The sequence below is a fragment of the Podarcis melisellensis genome (assembly GCF_964234715.1).
Source record: "Podarcis melisellensis genome assembly, chromosome: 9".
Taxonomy (NCBI): Eukaryota; Metazoa; Chordata; class Lepidosauria; order Squamata; family Lacertidae; genus Podarcis; species Podarcis melisellensis.
In genome coordinates this window covers 19,999,103-20,018,189 of record NC_138541.1, presented here as the reverse complement: position 1 = coordinate 20,018,189, position 19,087 = coordinate 19,999,103, and the positions used below count along the sequence as shown (strand labels likewise).

Genomic DNA, 19,087 nt, shown 5'->3' with positions numbered 1-19,087 from the left:
AGGCAATGGGAGAAATAATATTAATACTTAGCATTTGTACAGTACCTTCAAGTGTTCAATGCACTTCACATGCATTATCTAATTGTAATCCTTGCAGCAACCCTTTAATGATTATTATTTTTTTGGTTACGTAATCAATGTGCTTTACAAGTACTGTATGTATGTGACCACATAAAAGCCTGGAGAGCAACCTGCACAGGAATGAAATCACCACACATTGTTTCTGGCAACTGGGATCCCTACTTCTCATAGCTAGTCCTTCTGCAAGAAAAGAGCAGGCAGTCAGCAACAGCAGTGACACTGTTGTGGCCCAGGTGGTCCACGCTTCAGCAGTTCTGCATATCCACACTACATTTAAAGCACATGGTTCTCGCTTTCCACCCCAAAGAATTGTGGGAACTGTAGTTTGTTATGGAGTGTTTTTGGTGGGGGGCGGAGAAGCCATGTGCTTTAAATATAGAGTATGGATCTGACAGTTCTGGGCACCACGATTTAAGAAGCTGGAACATGTGCAGAGGAGGGCAACCAAGATTGTAAAGTCTGGGTATGTTTAGCCTGGAAAAGAGGAGACTGAGAGGAGATACGATAGCCATCTTCAGATATTTAAAGGGCTGCCACATGGAAGATGGAGAAAGGTTGTTTCTCTTGTTCCAGAGGGTAGGACCTGAACCAACATCTTCAAGTTAAAAGAAAAGAGATTCTGACTGAACATCAGGAAGAACTCTCTGACAGTAAGAGCTGTTCAACAATGGAATGGACTCCCATGAGAGGTAGTGGAGTCCTTCCATGGAAGGTTTTTAAGCAGAGGTTGGATGGCCATCTGTAATGGATGATTTAGCTGATATTTCTGCATTGCAGGAGGTTGGACTAGATGACCCCCAGGGTGCCTTCCAACTCTACAATTCTATTGTGCAGACTTGTGCCATGAAGAGGGCACTTCGGTGCTGCAAACAAAATGGCAGGACGTGCTTCTTCACTTTAATGCTCACCTAGAGGCAATGGCCATCCACTCTGAATAAGTAGCTAATTTTGAGGCTGGGCTTGTGCTTAGGAATACATGGATGTTTGCTATCGTACAACTTTTGTCTCTGTAAAAAAAAGGTCTGAATAATTTAGAACTGAACATCTAAAAAAAAAAAGTGCACGTGCCAATGTGCAGCACCTGCTAAAATGAGTCACAGGAGCTGAATGTGGCCTTTGGCAGCTTTGAATACATGGTTAATAAATTGCTGTCTCCTTGCAGGGCAATTTGTTCTGGGAAGCTGTGGCAATTTAGACATGATGCATTCAGTTAAAAAGGAGGACTAGAATTTCAGAACCACAATCTTGAGTACCGGGTGGAAACTGACTGCTTTGTTTTCCAAACAAGAATCTTAAAAAAAAAAACACACCAACAAACCACGAGTAATTATTTCTCTTCCATCACATCTCCTCAAGAGCAATATTTCGAACTGCCTCTGCTGCCCAGTCCATTACAACCTGCTAATTCATGGGAAAGGAAGAGAGGCATCACTTTGTGGAACCTCAAGCAATGATAAGGCATCTTGAAATGAGCTGTACATTCAAATCTCTGCAAGTTACCAGAGCAACGTTAGACTTGCTTCATTTCCAACCATCTCCTATGAGATTTGTGCTAGTGCTCGGCACAAAAGTCAGAGCAGCCCAGGGAGAATAACAGGAGCTTGCAGCAGCTTAAGAGACAGCATCATGAGATATTTGGGATCAGCATGCCAGGCCCTTCTGAAAATCCCAGCAGCGACAGCTTCACTCATGTCTTCTTTTACAGTATACACTTGTGATATTGGAATGACCCTAGCAGACCTTTTGGGAAAAATTAAAGGCTTGGCAAAACAGCAATAGGCTTTTATGACAAGTGGCTTCTTGGAGTGGGGATAAATGTGTATATGAATAAGTTGAATATGAATGCAAAATTAGTGTATTAATACAATGTATGATATTAAAATAAAGTTCAAGAGACATGCACAAATGTGCCTGCAGTCACACCTGCAAATGCAACTGTGAAAGTCTTGTCATTTAGCTTTGCCTAATAAAAAAACACATCGCGGGTTTTTCACAACAGTTAGCCTTATAAAATAATTGCAACTCTGAAGTGCTCTGATGTATCTGGCAAATGGATGACTAAGAACTAATATATTATCAAGGCAGAACAGAACAAAAAAAAAATAAAGAGTGCAGTGGAAGGGAAAGAAGAGAGAAATGAAAAGCATCTATTCTATAAAATGAAAACATAAATGAAGTAAAACATACTGACAAGTGAGCTGCAAAACTGAAGATGTTCCAGGAGAAAAGGCCTTGTGGAAAACCTCACCATTTTTGGCTACTTCTGCTATGACGTTAGCTATTTTTGCAGTGCAGGAGGACTGCGGAGTCAACAGACTTGCAAACACTTGGAGGATCCCACTTTTCTGGATTTTTTCACTTGTCTCTGTATCTGAAAAGAGAGGAATAGACGCAAAACAGAATTGAGTGGTAAGTGGTGGGTTAATGAAAAGGTATTGAAAGCTTCACACCTAGAAGGAAATTCCAAATCTTGACATCAAAACCAAAGAATGACCCTTTGTGCCATTAGTTTGGAGAGAAGGTTAGGTAGCATGACAGAGCTGTATAAAATTCTGCAAGCTTTTTCTCCTACTCTCATAACACTAGAAAACTTGAGGATGTCCAAGGAAGCTGGACAATTCAGGGAAGACAAAAGGACAGACTTCTTCACACAGTGTGTAGCTGAATTATGGAATTTGCTTCTGCAAACCAGGATGGCCTCCAACTTGGATGGCTTGAAAATTAGGCAAATTAATAGAGGATGAGTCTATCAATGGCTACTAACCCTGATGGCTATGTTCCACCTCCACTGTCCAAGGCAGTATGAGTCTGAGTATCAGCTGCTGGAAACCAGAGGAAGAGACAGTGCTGCTGCACTTATGTAGGTCCTGCTTGCAGGCATCCCATGGGCATCTAAGTCAACAATTCTGAGAACGAGATCCTGGAACAGATGGGCCACTGGCCTGATTCTGCAGGTTCTTCTTGTGATACCCAAAGACTCAAATGTTTCAATGATGCATTGCTATTTGAGAACTGCCTTTTTGTTTACATAGGAAGCTGTCCTACATACCAAGTCATTGGACTATTCTGCCCTGCATTGTTTACAAGGGTCTTAGGCGGAGGTCTCTCCCATCACCTACTACCTGATGTTTTTCACCTACTACATGATGTACCTGAAAATGCCAAGGACTGAACCTGGAACTTGCAGCACACAAATAATGAGCTTTACCATAGATCTATGGTCCCTACCCTATAAGGAGCACCATGACATCCAGCAGGGCCTAGTGAGCAGATGAAGCTTTGAAATCATCATAGTTAATATTGCAGGACAAATGTGGTGGTGTTAAATCACCTTCCACATATATATGCACAAAATATAACTAAATAACAGTTAAAAACAGCACCAAAGAATAGCAGGCGGTGAATTTTAAAACAATTCAAAATGGATGCCCATGGCAGAGACCTGGGTAACTCTAATGGAACAAAACAGTCTTCAATTGTTTCCAGAAAATGCAGATAGTGGACACTCATTGTATCTGGACAAAAATGCTGGTCAATCAAACAGGGGCACCCACACTGAAAGCCCTGTGCTGAGTTACTATGGAACAGACCTCTGGTATCACTGGAACTCAAAGAAGCAGCACTCCTGTGGATTTCAGTGACCTACTGGTAACCAAACCTGGTATAAGTAGTAGAAAAATAGATGGGTATTCCTACTGTGCATATAAAAGGAGAAAGTCAGGACAAAACTAGAAACTAGGAAAAAGCTCTGATAGAGCCATTAGGGGAGTTGTGGTTCAATGGGTAACAGTAACTGCGGGTTCAAGTTGTATTAGACTGGTTTTACTCAGGTATAGTAACTTCCTGCACTTCCTCCTAGATTCTCAAAGGGGTGCTTTACTTACACAAAACCTCTGTGAGGTAAGGTAAATGATGGATTTCCCCAAGGCTATTGAGTGAGATTCAGAACTGAGTAGTAATGCAAATGTTCTGCTTTTAAATCCACCATTCCAGCTACTGAGATGAGGTAGGTCAGATTCCCATCTTCAGAATTCTGAGGATGCAGGTAAAGAGCAAAGCTCAAAGGCTACCTTATTTCATCTACTTTCAGAATAACATAGCCCCAATATGTTAAATAGCCTTAGGCTCAGACATATGCTGAATATTCTGAATTTTTAAAAAATAAGACACAGATATTTTGTAATCACGGTAGAGATAAAAAGCAACTTCTCTCTCTACTCAGCAGTCCAACTACATTCAGCAAGGCTTACTTACAGGAGAGCATGCAGCCTTAGTTGTGTTTTGCTCTTGGGGTACCCCCGTTCCCCATGAAGGGTGCACACACAGCAAGCCCGGCACACAGAGTATTGTATTTGCATAAACAGGGTCACAGCAGATTCTACCACAGCTCTCCATCTCCCTTCTCACACCTTGGCCTCTTCTGCACAGCACACACCTTGTTCTCTGTGTTAGGGGTAATATAACTTAAACATAGTAAGCAACTATTGTGCACATTCACCAGGAATCATAGAGAGTGTGCACATAATCTGTCAATTAAGAGCAATTGTGTACATTTTCCAGTCAGTATACATAATCTTCAGCAGACCTTGCGGAACGTGAGAAGACAATGACTTTTATATATTCTCTGGTCATTATGCATAATCTCAAACACTTCCCTCTTCACAGACAGATTAGGTGCACATTCTGTGTGAAGCCTAGTAAATGTGCACAATGGCCGGTTATTATGCACATTGACCACTTAACTTACATATATACCCACACCCACTGAACTGATGCCAATTTCACTACTTCAGAAACAATGGGCTTTTTCAAAGAAGGTCTAGAAATATACAAATTTCCAGTAATAAACAAGGGAGAAAACACATGCAAATATTTGCCACAATGAGTTCTTACATATCAGAGAGAAATAGATGCTTTAAATTTCAGTGTCTGAACTACAAGAAATTACAGGGTTTTGTGGCTTGTATTGTGCCCCCCCTTCTTTAAGAGGAATTTACTGGACACAATCTACTGGGAGTTTCTCTTGCAGACAGTTGCCTTGTGCAACTCCTATTCTTTTCAATAAAAGGAACAGATGAGTGATTCCCATACTGTAGGGATTGTCTGTACAATCTGGTCCCTACCCTATTACTTACAATTAGCATGCAAGATGCAATAATATGATCCCACCCACTGCACCACTGAGAACCTTAACACAGTATTGACTTGCTTTTATCACCCACGGTTTGACGGACTTGTTAACTGTGCAAATTAAATCAATGGTATAAAATGTATCCTGAAAAGCAGCGAAGAAAATAAAATTAAACTGTTGCCTGAGGTTAGTTTTGTGCAGCAGGGATGCTCTGATTTATTTGACTGAGATCAGCAAACACCAGTAAGACAGAATGACTCAGACTCAAAAGGACTTCTAAAAGAAAATGGAATGCCAGATCTCCTCCTCTTAGAATAAGAGGGCATGCAAAGAAAACCAACATTTTGGCAGACTTATTTCTTCCAGTAAAGATAATCTGACAGCTGCTGAAGTGGGAAGTTTCAGCTATGTGGGTCCTGCACAGCTTTTTACACTCACACACTAAATCTGAAGAATGGCAAACCTTCATGAAAAACACACATAGACATAACAGTATGGGACAAACTCAAGTCAATATCATTATTTTGGTCTGTGCAGACCCACAAGGCAGAGGTAGAGAAGCTTTTTGAACTTCTGAAGAAGGAAGACTGTTGATGCTGCTGCTGCGAGGGATTTAGAACCCAGATCTTCCTGCATAAGGAACCTCCTTGATTGCATAAGGGGTCTCTGCCAGTCGTGTAGTAGCAAATTAGGAAGTGCAGGGTCTCATCATGACTATCACAGGCACGCCCCTCTAAGATTATACAATAATATACTAATGATTAGAGATACATTGCAAGGATCAGTGCAGATCTCCAGGTGTTGCCCTTTAGCTAGTGCACATACATGGGCAAATGATTTTGAGCGCTTCAATATCTCTTTTTAGAGTGATGCAAGTTCTGTTTTATGAAACGGAACTTGCACACCATTCTCTTGAAACTGAAGCACCTTGTGTTTTCAGTGTTCCTAAATGTTTAGCTCTGGGTAAAGGACCCCGGGTGGTTAAGTCCAGTCAAAGGCGACTATGGGGTGCAGTGCTCATCTTGCTTCAGGCTGAGGGAGCCGGCGTTTGTCCACAGCTTTCTGGGTCATGTGGCGAGCATGACTAAACCGCTTCTGGCGCAACGGGACACTGTGCCAGAGTGCACGGAAATGCCGTTTACTTTCCCATCGCAGCAGTACATAGCCAGTGTGGTGTAATGATTAAGAGCGGTAAACTTGTAATCTGGTGAACCGGGTTTGTGTCTTCACTCCTCCACATGCAGCTGCTGGGTGACCTTGGGCTAGTTTCACTTCTTTGAAGTCTCTCAGCCCCACTCACCTCACAGAGTGTTTGTTGTGGGGGAGAAAGGGAAAGGAGAATGTTAGCTGCTTTAAGACTCCTTTGGGTAGTGATAAAGCGGGATATCAAATCCAAACTCTTCTTCTTCATCATCTACTTGCACTGGTATAATTCGAACTGCTAGGTTGGCAGAAGCTGGGACAGAGAAAAGGGAGCATACAGTAGCTAAAAAACTCCCCTTTCATGCAGGTTGAGTGGTTCTAGGACACTGTAGACAGGGACCCTTCTGCAGAAACAGGAACAGGTATTTGATCCCAGACAACCCCAAACCACTACGCCACTGCAATGTGGACCTACATGAGGAGGGAGGATCAATGGGCTCATTCCCACCTCTATCCCTCACACAGAAAGAAAAATACATAGCAGGGAGAATGTGAAGAATAAAGATTCTTCAGAAATGAGTATTCTCACAGCAGAAGCAACTGGAAATGGAAATGGGAACAATGCTGGCGGGTGGAAAGAGGAGAAGGACAGGGAAAGAGAAACATGACAGGATCAGCTGTGTTTTAGAGGCAGTGCCCTCAGGCGCTTAAATAGTCCTTATTTAACCGGTGAAATATTTAAAAACATTCCTTCTTATTCTTCACTTGCAGATTTGGAAAACACACGGGCCAAGGTCATGCCACAATGGAGGTCTGAAGTCATAAGGAACAGGCTTTAACAAATAAAAATATATAAACAATGGTGACGTTTTTGTTAGAATTCTAGCCCGTCTCAGAGGTATGTGCCTATCTGTTCAGGCACCGGCTGAATTCCTTAGACCTCCCTCCAGCGACTCCCGGCAGGAGAAAACATACGAGGTCCGTTCCGGCGATTTTCCTCAGGCTGTGAGGAAAACACACCAACTGCTTCTCCTCCTTCTCCTCCTCCCTGCATGTCCCCAGGGAGGGGAATCAGACACAGACAGAAACGTATCTACATGTCTTTATTTGTGTCTTTTAGCAGTCATACAGTAAAGATGTCTGCTCTCTTCAACAAACAGAGAGAAACTCCAACTCAACCCATGTACATCCTGTACAGGTCATATGACAAACCCACTGAGCTAACATCCGGTGCTCAGTACAGAATGGACTGCCCCTTTGTTCCCATGGCAACAGTCACAAACTTCCTGTTTGGCTTTCCAGCCACAAGCAGCAGACCTGGCTGCTATAGCCTTTGCTTGCTGCTGCATTGGTGCTTTAGAATAACAGTTTTGTGTGACAGAAGGCAGACTGGAACCAAATCTCGTAGGGACCTGGGTGAGGTGAGGTGGGTTGGGAATGTGAGGTGAAACAGGAGCACCGCCTGACAAAATGAGCTCCTCTGTGTTACAGAGGCTGCGTCACACAGTATAAGGGCAGAAAGACTAAGAAACCAAGAGTAATAACGAAAAAACAAGAGCTGGGAAGAAATGGGGCCTTCCCCAACCTTGGGCCCTCCAGATGTTCTGGATTACAATTGTTGTTTGCTTGCTTGTTTGTTTAATTTGTATACGGCCCTTCATCCATAGATTTCAGGGCAGTACACAACATAACATTACAATATTAAAAACACACAATACATAATAATAATAAGCTGAAAACAAACCAATAATCCTGCCTCCCACAACACATTTAGAAGGTTGCAGAGGACCACTTTTGCATGGTGCCTAAATGCATTCCACAAACAGGGAGCCACTGCAGAAAAGGCCCTGTTCTCATGTTGCCACCCTCCGTACCTCTCATGGAGGCAGCACATGAAAAAATGCCTCAGAGGATGATCTCACAGTCCAGTTCAATTCACAGGGAGAGAGGTGCTCCTTGAGGTATTGTGGTCCTAAACTGGTCTGAGGCTTTATAGGTCAAAACAAGCACTTTACAACAGACTGGTGCTGGTGCGTGCTGTAGCGCAGACCTTTGGCTTGTCCACTTTACCACCATTGTAAAGGCCTCCAGAGTTGTGCCTAGTTGGACCTTGATATATCCTGTGCGACAGATGAACTAGCGAGAGCTGGTGTAGCAGAGTCCAGTCCAAGAACTGGCTGAAGCTCCCAGTTCTAATCTTTTTGCGACAAATTCAGTGGGTAGCCTTAGGCAACCCATGATCTGGCAGCCTCAGTCCCCCTCGCTCCACCAGCAATATGGGGGAGCAGATAGCCCTGCCTTAGAAACCTGCTATAACGCTATAGGTGCAACACTTCAAAATATTAGTTATTTGTGTTTATGAACTGGGAATATCATCATATGGTATGGGCACCTGTCTGTGGAGATTATGTTGGGACACAGTAAGAACACTGGTCTATCTAGCCCAGCAGCTGGTCCTATCTAGACAGCTCTCCATAGTTTCAGGCAGACAACCATCCTAGCCCCACCTGAAGATACTGGGAACTGAGCTTGGGATCTGTAGCATGAAAAGCAGATGCTCTACCACCGGGCTACAGCTCTTCTCCCAGAAGGGTGCTAGAAATAGTCTGAAAATAATCACGGTGCTATTCTCTGCAAACATCTATCTGCTGACAAATGACTGATAAGTGCTGGAGGCTAAGACTCCAGCCAGAATGTCTTGCAACAGCTTACAAATGCTCTGTGTGGAGTGTGTGTGTGTGTGTTATGCTTTTACTAATGTGAAGAGTGGCCCTTTTTATTTCCCCTTTGACAGGCAATGAAGACCAGTTTAGCAGCCCTTTGCTATAGATTAATATTGTTGCTGCCCCTGCTAATGCAACGCCCAATTTGTAAGTGTCTGACAACTTTTAAGCAACTTCATGCCAGGATTATCAGCGCTGCTTTTTTATTAAGTTCATACTGAGTGCAGTAGCCTAATCCTTACCATATCTCATCCTTGCAGCTACCGGCTGAAACATTTCCAGTTTAACTAGAACCAGAGGAGGGACAAGAGGGCATGCAAGACCCATTATTCTTCCTCTAAAATCTGATGGGGCAAGTCAACGAGGGAAATCTGGAATAATGATGGACATTTCTGCCTTCTAGCCACTGCTGTAAACATTGACTCAGACTGCTAGTCCAGAGGGGTTTATCAGCATAATGCAATCTGACCTGATGAGCAACACTGCCTGCTGATTTTCACCCATGTGCTTGCTTTTATGTAACCAAACTTGTGAACCCAAAATGCCAACAATGGAGAACTGTTGCTCAAAGTCTCTCTGTGTTTTTCTCCTTTGTGAAGCCTTGAGTGATTGGACGCTTTCTTATTAATAAGTGTCCTTTGGCTTTCCACCCATGCAAAGGCTGATTTGAAACTTGGCAAGCCTATGGAAAGGACCACATAATCCTATTCAGGTGAAGGAGTTGCTTAAAATAAACACATACATGTGCTTGTACACAAACACTACCGAAGAGAATTCCAGAACTATTTGTTTGACGATGTGGAGCATGATATTTGGCCTCAAAAACTCTTGAGTCTTCATTTCTAGAATATTTGGTTTGGCTGCAAAGAATCTAGGTACAATGGCAATGTAGGAAATGACACTTACTCCAAACTTTCAAACATGCATTATTTAGAATAACCACTAAATACATTTTTACATCTAAGCCAAGATGGCAAAATACTAAATCTAGTTGTCTACTGTCATTTGATTCTCTCTTAGGAGTCTCCTTATCCTACTACTTATAGGTTATGATTACTTTCTTGAAAATCTAATTTCTGAAGAATGCTCTAATGCGGGTATGGGGGAACTTTGGGCACTCTCTAGATATTGTACATCTTTTACCATGCTCGCTAGGGCAACATCTGGTGGACCAAAGGTTTCCCACTCCTGCTCTTAAGGTTAAATATGTAGTGCCATCTCTAAAGCTAAGCACATCTGGTCATTGCTAGTACCTAGACAGGAAACTGGTGAAGACAATGGGATTATAATCAACCTTATACACAAAGCCAAAAAAGTTGCTACCTGTTTTGTTTTGCTTTTTAAATTAACCAGCCTACCATTCCTCATCAGCCAACACGTTTCCTTGGTGGCCACAGAAAAGATGCTTCCTTTCACTTTGGATTTGGATTTGATATCCCGCTTTATCACTACCCGAAGGAGTTTCAAAGCAGCTAACATTCTCCTTTCCCTTCCTCCCCCACAACAAACACTCTGTGAGGTGAGTGGGGCTGAGAGACTTCAGAGAAGTGTGACTGGCCCAAGGTCACCCAGCAGCTGCATGTGGAGGAGCGGAGACGCAAACCCGGTTCCCTAGATTACGAGACTACCGCTCTTAACCACTATACCACACTGGCTCTCGACTGGTCAGCATGCAGCACTTGTCTTCAGCATGGAACACAGTAGACTGAGATATGGGGGCAGGGCAATTTGGCCTTTCTCCACCTGCCTACTCACTCAGTTGCATGAAATTCTAGTGAGTAGTTAGATACAAGGCTGTATACCAGGGGTGCCTATCCTGGTGTCCTCCAGATCTTCCTGGACTCCAACTCTCATCAGCTGCAGCCAGATTGGCCAATGGTCAGGGATGATGGTGGTCATAGATTAGTTGGAGGGGGCAGTCACACCGTGTGAGGAAACTGCTTTTATTCCAGTTCCATCCTCAACATATGCTTTGTAAACAGCAGCAGCATTGTGACATGCTCTGGCTGTGCTATGCCTGTTGTAAAAATGCTAGCACTGATGTAGCCAAAGGATACAGCATCCACCTTAAAACTGAGTCATTCATACCCAAGTTCCCTCCCCCGCCCAGCCCAATTTTATTAACACAGCAATGTGTGTGATTTATCCCTTTAGAGGGGAAAGAAAGTATGCACCATAATTGCAAAGGTGTTCCAAATCTATAGCAAACGCTGCAGAAAATTATCTTGGCTTCATCATATCCCTCCCACATGCACTTATCAAAGGAGAAGAGGACGAATGTATAAAAAAGTTATGATCAGCCACATGCAACACGATATAACACATTCATCTTGCTCTTTTAGCAACTGGGGTGGGGCTGCATTTCATTTCATTTCATTACTGCAACATAAGCTCCTTAATACTATGTAATACTATGTAAAATGGCAGACTTCAGACCCCTGTGTGGGCAGGGGTGGAAGGAAGGAAGAGGAACACCCCATATCGAATGTTGAGGATATGGGCACATTTGAACCTGGAACTTCAGGTTGAAGAATTCACAAAGGCACTTCCCCCGGGTTAAGAACTTAATTCGTTCTGGAGGTCCGTTCTTAACCTGAAACTGTTCTTAACCTGAGGTACCACTTTAGCTAATGGGGCCTCCCGCTGCCGCCGCCGTGCTGCTGCCACACGATTTCTGTTCTCATCCTGAAGCAAAGTTCTTAACCTGAGGTACAATTTCTGGGTTAGTGGAGTCTGTTACCTGAAGTGTCTGTAACCTGAAGTGTCTGTAAACCGAGGTACCACTGTATGTGCTTTGCCTGCTTTTCTTTCTAACTCAAAACTCAATCTAAAAATAAAAATAAAAAATTATCTGAACACTTACCCTGCCACAACCCATTCTGACATTATAGGAAGGTTTCAGGGTCTGAAACTCAAGGGTGGAGCCTTTACCATAACATGACCAAAAGTGAAATAAGAACAAGCACAGAGAACAAAGGTTTAAATTGCTCTTCTGTGGCTTTTTATTGGATGCCCACTATGTAAATAGACCCAACTTCACTCCCCAGGTAACTTAATACGAAGTGAAGGAGCATTTGTACACAGAATGGATTTCATAGAAGGGATCTTCTTCCCTCCACTGTAGTAAAGGACAAATGTAGTAAAGTGACCGTGACAGATGGTACGTAAGGTGCCTGAAAGCTATGGCCCAGGGGACAGCAACAATGGATCATGCTGGAAGCCTCTTCCCTTGCAATGGGTGCAGGTCCTGCTATCTGCCTTTCCCTGACCCATGGCCTCATGTACCTGCTACTTAGGAGAACAATAGCCAGAGTACTGTGTTAGAGCAGGAAACTGGAATCAGAAACTGCTCTGTGCTGGATTCTGAAGCTGTGATGAATGGAGGAGCAAGAGCTTTTGGGGTGCTAATGCTGTGAGCCCTTCCATCCTATGCTCTGGTAGTATATATATGTAAATAAAACCATATATCCTAAAGACACCAGAGTCTTCCTTCATTCTAAGGAAGCTGAACCCTGGAGAAGAACTTGGTGTCTCTCAAAGCTCAGAGAGTGGGATGCAGTGTAATATTGCTTCATTTTGTTTTGTTTATTTTTGCTGTTGTTTCAACCAACATGGTAATATCAACCACCCAAAAAGAATATACATCATATACAATATATACATAAATACAACAATAAAACACAATACTAACCAACAGATGACGGTGATGATGATAGATACAAACTAATTTCAGATAACACAACACAACATAACAATGCTCGGTGGAAAACATGATTGCAAGACTACGTTGAACAGAAGATATTGCATAGCTAAACTGGGGATGCGGGGAGAATGGACAAAAAGATGAAACACACATCTATTGTCAATGTCACACATTTGTACTCAATCTTCTTTCTTTGTTAAAAAGGACACACTTAACCTTACAAGTTTAAACACAAAGGGTACTCATTCTTCAAAACTAAACTGTGATCTGCATTACAAATGCAAGATCACAAGATGGCACTTAGGAAGGTTTTCACAAGCACGTAATATCTCTGTATTTCTCTTCTTCCAGAGAGTTTTATGCCAGTGCTTCGTTTGCTTTCTCTGAGGCTGCTTGGATTCCTAACTGATCGATATAAGCACACCTGACCCTGTACTGTGGGTTTTTATCTCCTGTTTCAGAGCCAATAATGGTGAGGAAAGAAGAAACTAATGGGGGGTGGGGAGAGGAGAGAACACCGCACACTCAACTGCTTATGGCAGGGGTAGGCAACCTAAGGCCCGGGGGCCGGATGTGGCCCAATCACCTTCTCAATCCAGCCCATGGACGGTCTGGGAATCAGCATGTTTTTACATGAGTAGAATGTGTGCTTTTATTTAAAATGCATCTCTGGGTTATTTGTGGGGCATAGGAATTTGTTCACCCCCCCCCCAAAAAAAAATAGCTCGGCCCACCACATGGTCTGAGAGATGGTGGACCTTATTTAAAGTCCTTTCCCTAGATTCTCAGCTTGCATTTAAAAGACAAAAAACCAAATTTCACAGGTTTCCCACCCCCAGCACAGAAATGCAAAGAAACCAACTGACAGAATTCCATTCCATTTCATTCCTCAGTAAAAAGTAAATATGATCCCACCTTCTAGGAACCTGGCCAGCACTGCAAGGTACTTTGATAACTGGCACTTAGAAGTCATGGAATAAGAGGAGAGATTATTTTATGGGTCAGTAACTGGTCAAGGAACAGGAAGCAAAGAATAATGGGCAGTTCTTCCAATGTAAGGAATGACAGAATAGTAGAGTTGGACGGAACCAGGAGGATCATCTAATCCAAACTCTTGCAATGCAGGAATCTTTCACCCAACATGGGGCTCAAACCCACAACCCTGAGATTAACAAGAGTCTCAAGCTCTACCAACCAAAGAGTGGAGTTCCCCATGGATCAGAATTGGGACCTTTGCTTTTTAAGCTGTTTGTCAATGTTAGGGATAAACCATGAGGTAGGCCAAGTTTGCTGCTGACACCAAATTGTTCAAAATGGGTAGTCAAATGGCAAATGTGATTCACTGTAAGCAAATGTAAAACAATGTACACTGAGGCAAAACAACAACCTTAATGTGGCTCAATCATCACTTGTTTTCTGGTGAGTGGTAAAATCTTGATTGTTTAAAAACGGATTCTGGTACAGATGTTTAAGGACCAGTTGCTGGTCTCCCCCCCCCCCCCCGTGCTGCTGCTATCTTTTAAAACCACAGTTTATACCATTTTTATTTCTGAATTTACTTTACAGTGTATTCTTCTTTACTGTTTTCTATTTTAAACCTTCAGGATCAAAAACATGGGGTATTAAATGTAGTAAATACAATAATAAAACCGAGCAGAGCCTTTTTGGATACTTGTAAAGATCTAGCACCCATTCCAACTAAATCTGTTAATTCCCCGCACCCGGCATGTCATATTTTGCAGGCTCTGCCAATGCAAGCTCTCTTTCTCACCCTGTTAAGACACACACACACATACACATCCTAGTTCATTTGAAGTTGAGCATGTGCGTTTGAGAGTGAGAGACAGACGCCTGCCCACAGCTGTCACAGTCAGCCCTACCGCAGGAAGCACAAAGTAATGCAGCAATTCCACCATTGGAAAGAGAGCACCCATCTGTTGTTCCCTGGAAAATTCCTGGAGGCTAGATGTGTGTGAAACGCCCTCGTTATAAGCCTTTTGTTTGGTACAGATAGCACTACAGAATATGGAAGGTAATGAGCCACAGGGGAGACCAACTAGGAAAAGGGCAGATGAGAATCCATCAAACCAGACCTTCTTTTGCTTTCCTTGCTCAGGAAGGGGGATTAACAACATGTAAAGGAACTTTTGGGACCCAGCAAGATTGTTAAACTACTGGAAATGCCAGACATTTTCTTTTTAGGCTAGTCAGAGGATTTCATTAAAAGATTTTTTGTCTCTGTTGGAGCGTTGGTGAGTTATGAAAGTCACTCAAAGGCCAAAGGTTGGAATAATCTTCTAATCTGGAATCTCTATACAGTGGTACCTCGAGTTAAGTACTTAATTCGTTCCGGAGGTCCGTTCTTAACCTGAAACTGTTCTTAACCTGAAGCACCACTTTAGCTAATGGGGCCTCCTGCTGCCACCGGAGCCCGATTTCTGTTCTTATCCTGAAGCAAAGTTCTTAACCTGAAGCACTATTTCTGGGTCAGCAGATGTAACCTGAAACATATGTAACCTGAGGTACCACTGTAGTTATTAGGGTGAGCAGCCTATTACCTCAGGTCTGAAAACCAGCATCTTGAATTAAGTGCAGATACTCTAGCAGTTAGTATCCAATTCCAGGTGCCAACTCTATGACGTAACATTGACAAGAATAAGGAACAGAGTTTTTACAAGGTCTGGTTCAGTTCCCTTTAAATATTTCAGTGTAGTACAGTATCATATCAAAATAATTTCTTAAATTTTCAGAATATGGATAGATATCTTCTCAAAATGAGAGCAAGCACATCAAGTGATACTGAGGACAATCCTAGATGCGATCTAGAATCGCCGTTCAAACTGAGTGCTGGAGAAGACCTGTTTATGATTATATTTTGGGAATGATACATTTTCTTATGTAGCTGGATTGTTTTATACTTTCTGGGTGTCCCATGCTCATATTATAGAGTAGTTGTGCTCTATGTTCAAGCACTGCTAGGAGTTGTTTCTTTTTGTTTTCCAATGTGTTTCTTACCAATAAAAAATTTAGTGTGGTGCGAGCAAATTTTATTCTGAAAGTGCAGCCCAGAGGAAAAAAAGTTTGACAACCACTGCTTTAAAATCTTATAAAGCAGAAAGCAATTACAGTGGTGCCTTGGGTTACAGACGCTTCAGGTTACAGACTCTGCTAACCCATAAATAGTACCTCGGGGTAAGAACTTTGCTTCTGGATGAGAACAGAAATCGTGCTCAGGCGGCGCGGCAGAGTGGTACCTTAGCTAAAGTGGTACCTCAGGTTAAGAACAGACCTCCAGAATGAATTAAGTTCTTAACCTGAGGTACCACTGTAATAAAAATAAAATAAAATGGAGGCAGAAGCAACAACAATAACACAAAATAAAGTACCGTAGACTCGGAGATACGGCAACAGAATAAATTCTTAGGAGAACCACAGTTTTAACCAATGCTAGTCCAATCAGAGTAGACTCATTAGAGTTAACAGACATGACTAACTTAGGTTCATTAATTTAAATGGGTCTTGTCTGAGTAGATGTAGCTGGATACAACCCAGTGTTTTTATCTAGCACCCAAAAGGCTGAAAAGAGTAGGTACCAGCTGTGGGCCCCTGGTAGAGTGTTTCACAAGCAGTCCACCACCACCAAGGAGACTCTGCACTTGGTCACTACCAACTTCAACTCAGAACAAGGAATGTTCAAATAGAGACAGCTAGTTTTGACTGCTAGAAGCTACCATAGTGTGAAGGGCAGGATAAAAATGGTTTAAATCTAAGGAAATTATATCCTTCAAAATAAGTTTTTGTTAACAGGAGATTTTATTTTTGTTTCTTTGTAAATGAGACAGAATTTAAGATTTAATTCTCCATTCAAGACTCATCTGGTGTCTTTAAAAAAACAAAACCTTCATTGACACAATATTAAACCTATGGGAAACAGGACAAACTTGGTTGGCTTGGACAATTATAAGTTTTCAGGTTGATGGTTCAGTTGATGGCTGACCATCTTGGCACCATGAGCTGATGGCTGTTTGAGAGTTTGGTCCCAGTAGGAGATGTTTCCATAACTGAGATTAATATGTTAGCAGCCTCATTAGGAGGCCAAGCTGTAAAACTGAGGACAAAAATGTTCCAACAAATAATTCAGTATCTTCCATGACTAATACTTCCAAGGCCTGAATTTTCAGGAGCAACTGTTGTCCAGATAAGATGGGGTAGAATTGCGTGGGGCGATCAAACTGTATAATGACATTTTTTAGCACCTTCTAACAAGAAAGGATTCATTATGGCAACCAATACATGGGACACAGCTGGAGCATTACATATAGAGTTCAAGAAAGGTATTTCGGAAGGGACCCTGGTTCAGCGGCACAGCAAATGCTCTGCATGTAAAAAGGCCTCCAATTCAATCACTGTCAACTGCCTGAAATGCTAGAGAGCTGTTGCCTGTCACCAAGCTGAATTAATTTATTTTGTTATTGTTACATTTATTGTTCTTACTCTGCCAATGTTTTCAGTAAATGAGTGAAGTCAAGAAATGATTTGTTTGGGCACCAGCAGAAGGGAATCCCTGAGGTCCTCCAAAGCATGGAAATACGGTTATGGAAAGATCAGCAGGATCCACCCATTTGCTGCTTGGTTTGTTTTATTTTGCTGCCTGCCAGCCATGTGGAGCCATCAGTGAGCAGGCACTTGAGAGGCTTCAAAAAATATTTTGTGCTGAGGTGTGTGTGGGGGGGGAGTGGGGGAATTTCCTGTTACTCATTTTGCTGCCTGCTCTCATATGTCCCAAAGCTCAGGAGTGGAAGGATGATGATGATGATGATGATGGTGATGATAATAATGTGAGGTGGGGGAGGCTGAAACTGGAGAACTGGGGCTAAAAAAGGTGAGCATACTTTTACTTCCCCCAGATCTGGTTGCCCCAGTAGGGGAAGCCTTCTTCCCTTCCAGAGAAAGGAACATAGCAGCAGAACCCAGAGAGGGCGTCAGTCAACCGTTAGGGGTAGAGGAGCCAGAGTCAGATGAGGAACTCAAGACCTGGCCGCAGACTCATGGGAACAGATGCATCTTTGCCGACTCAGTGAGTGTCTGTACTCTTGGCAGTCTTGCAAGGCACGAGAGCCTCACAAGTGAGCACGCCTTGCCACATCTTCAGAAGAGTAGCAGATGGACATGCCGCCTTGTGAGGACAACTCTGCTGCTTCCTTGCAGTTCCGACCTCCTTCCCTTGATCCTGGACTCCTTGAACTCAGGCTGCTGCTTCAAGCTGGACGGGAGCCAGGACAGTTGCACAGAAGAGCTAGCACACAGCTGCTCGAGAACGTTTTGAAAATGTGGGGGTGGGCAAAGAAATGCAGGAATCCCCCTGTTGCGGCTGTATTTGTTTTGCTGCCTACAGTAGGCAGCTGCTGGAAATGGTCCTCAGCTGAGTATGTGGGTGTGTTGAAAAGGATATGGCTTCTGTTGTTGCTGAATGCCCTACAGTGGGGACTACTCCAAAATGGCTGGAATGGGGAAGCCCAGTACAGAGGCACCTCCGTTATTATCACCATCATCATTCTCACTCTTTTCCTGATTATTCCAAAATTCTTGGGGGGGGGGGAGACCCAGTGCAAAGGCCTCATCATCATCATCATCATCATCAGCTTTTCTCCGTTCCCAAATTGTTGGGTTTTTGTTGGGGTGGGCATTTCAGAAGCATCATTATTATCACCACCTTTTTCTCCTGCCTGGCCCACAGGAGGGGTCACCCCCCAAATTGTTTGGGGAGGAGACAATGCACTCTAGAGACAGAAACATTATTATGTCTCCTAAATTCCCCTACTTCTGAGTTGCATATAGATGATGTTCAGCCTCGAACATCACACTAGTCTAGGCCAGTAGTGTTCAATTACTGCTCTGGTGAGTTAACTTTCATGTACCTTCTGCTTATTTTCCATGTATTTCTTTTCTGTCCCACAAAGATAATAATAATAATAATAATAATAATAATAATAATAATAATAATGCAGCCAGCATTATTTGTGACTATCTGTGACTCCACAATTGCATTTTCTCATACAGAATTCTAGGGATTGGTGTCACAAAATTATTCTGATAGCTTTTCAACTTAATAATACAACACAGATCTTAAAAAGGGCTGGGCAGACTTTTGGGTGCAGTGGAGACTTGGGGTGTAGGTTTATCTGCAGGCCCATAGTCAGGCTGTTGTTAATATCTGGGTTTTAGTTTTCTTGTTTCTAAAGTCTCCCTCACCCTCTGCTATTTCTGTTCAACATAAACAGCTATTGCGCCAGTTCCACTTACAGA

The 19,087-nt window shown here is 42.8% G+C and overlaps 1 protein-coding gene across 1 annotated transcript in view; it reads right to left on the bottom strand.

Moving 5' to 3' along the window:
- RAP1GDS1 (Rap1 GTPase-GDP dissociation stimulator 1) overlaps positions 1-19,087 on the bottom strand; it is a 95,737-nt gene that overhangs the window by 40,809 nt on the left and 35,841 nt on the right. The window contains exon 3 of the mRNA XM_081925521.1: positions 2,330-2,452. Coding sequence (XP_081781647.1) covers positions 2,330-2,452 — 123 coding nt within the window. The remainder of the gene's footprint in view (positions 1-2,329; positions 2,453-19,087) is intronic.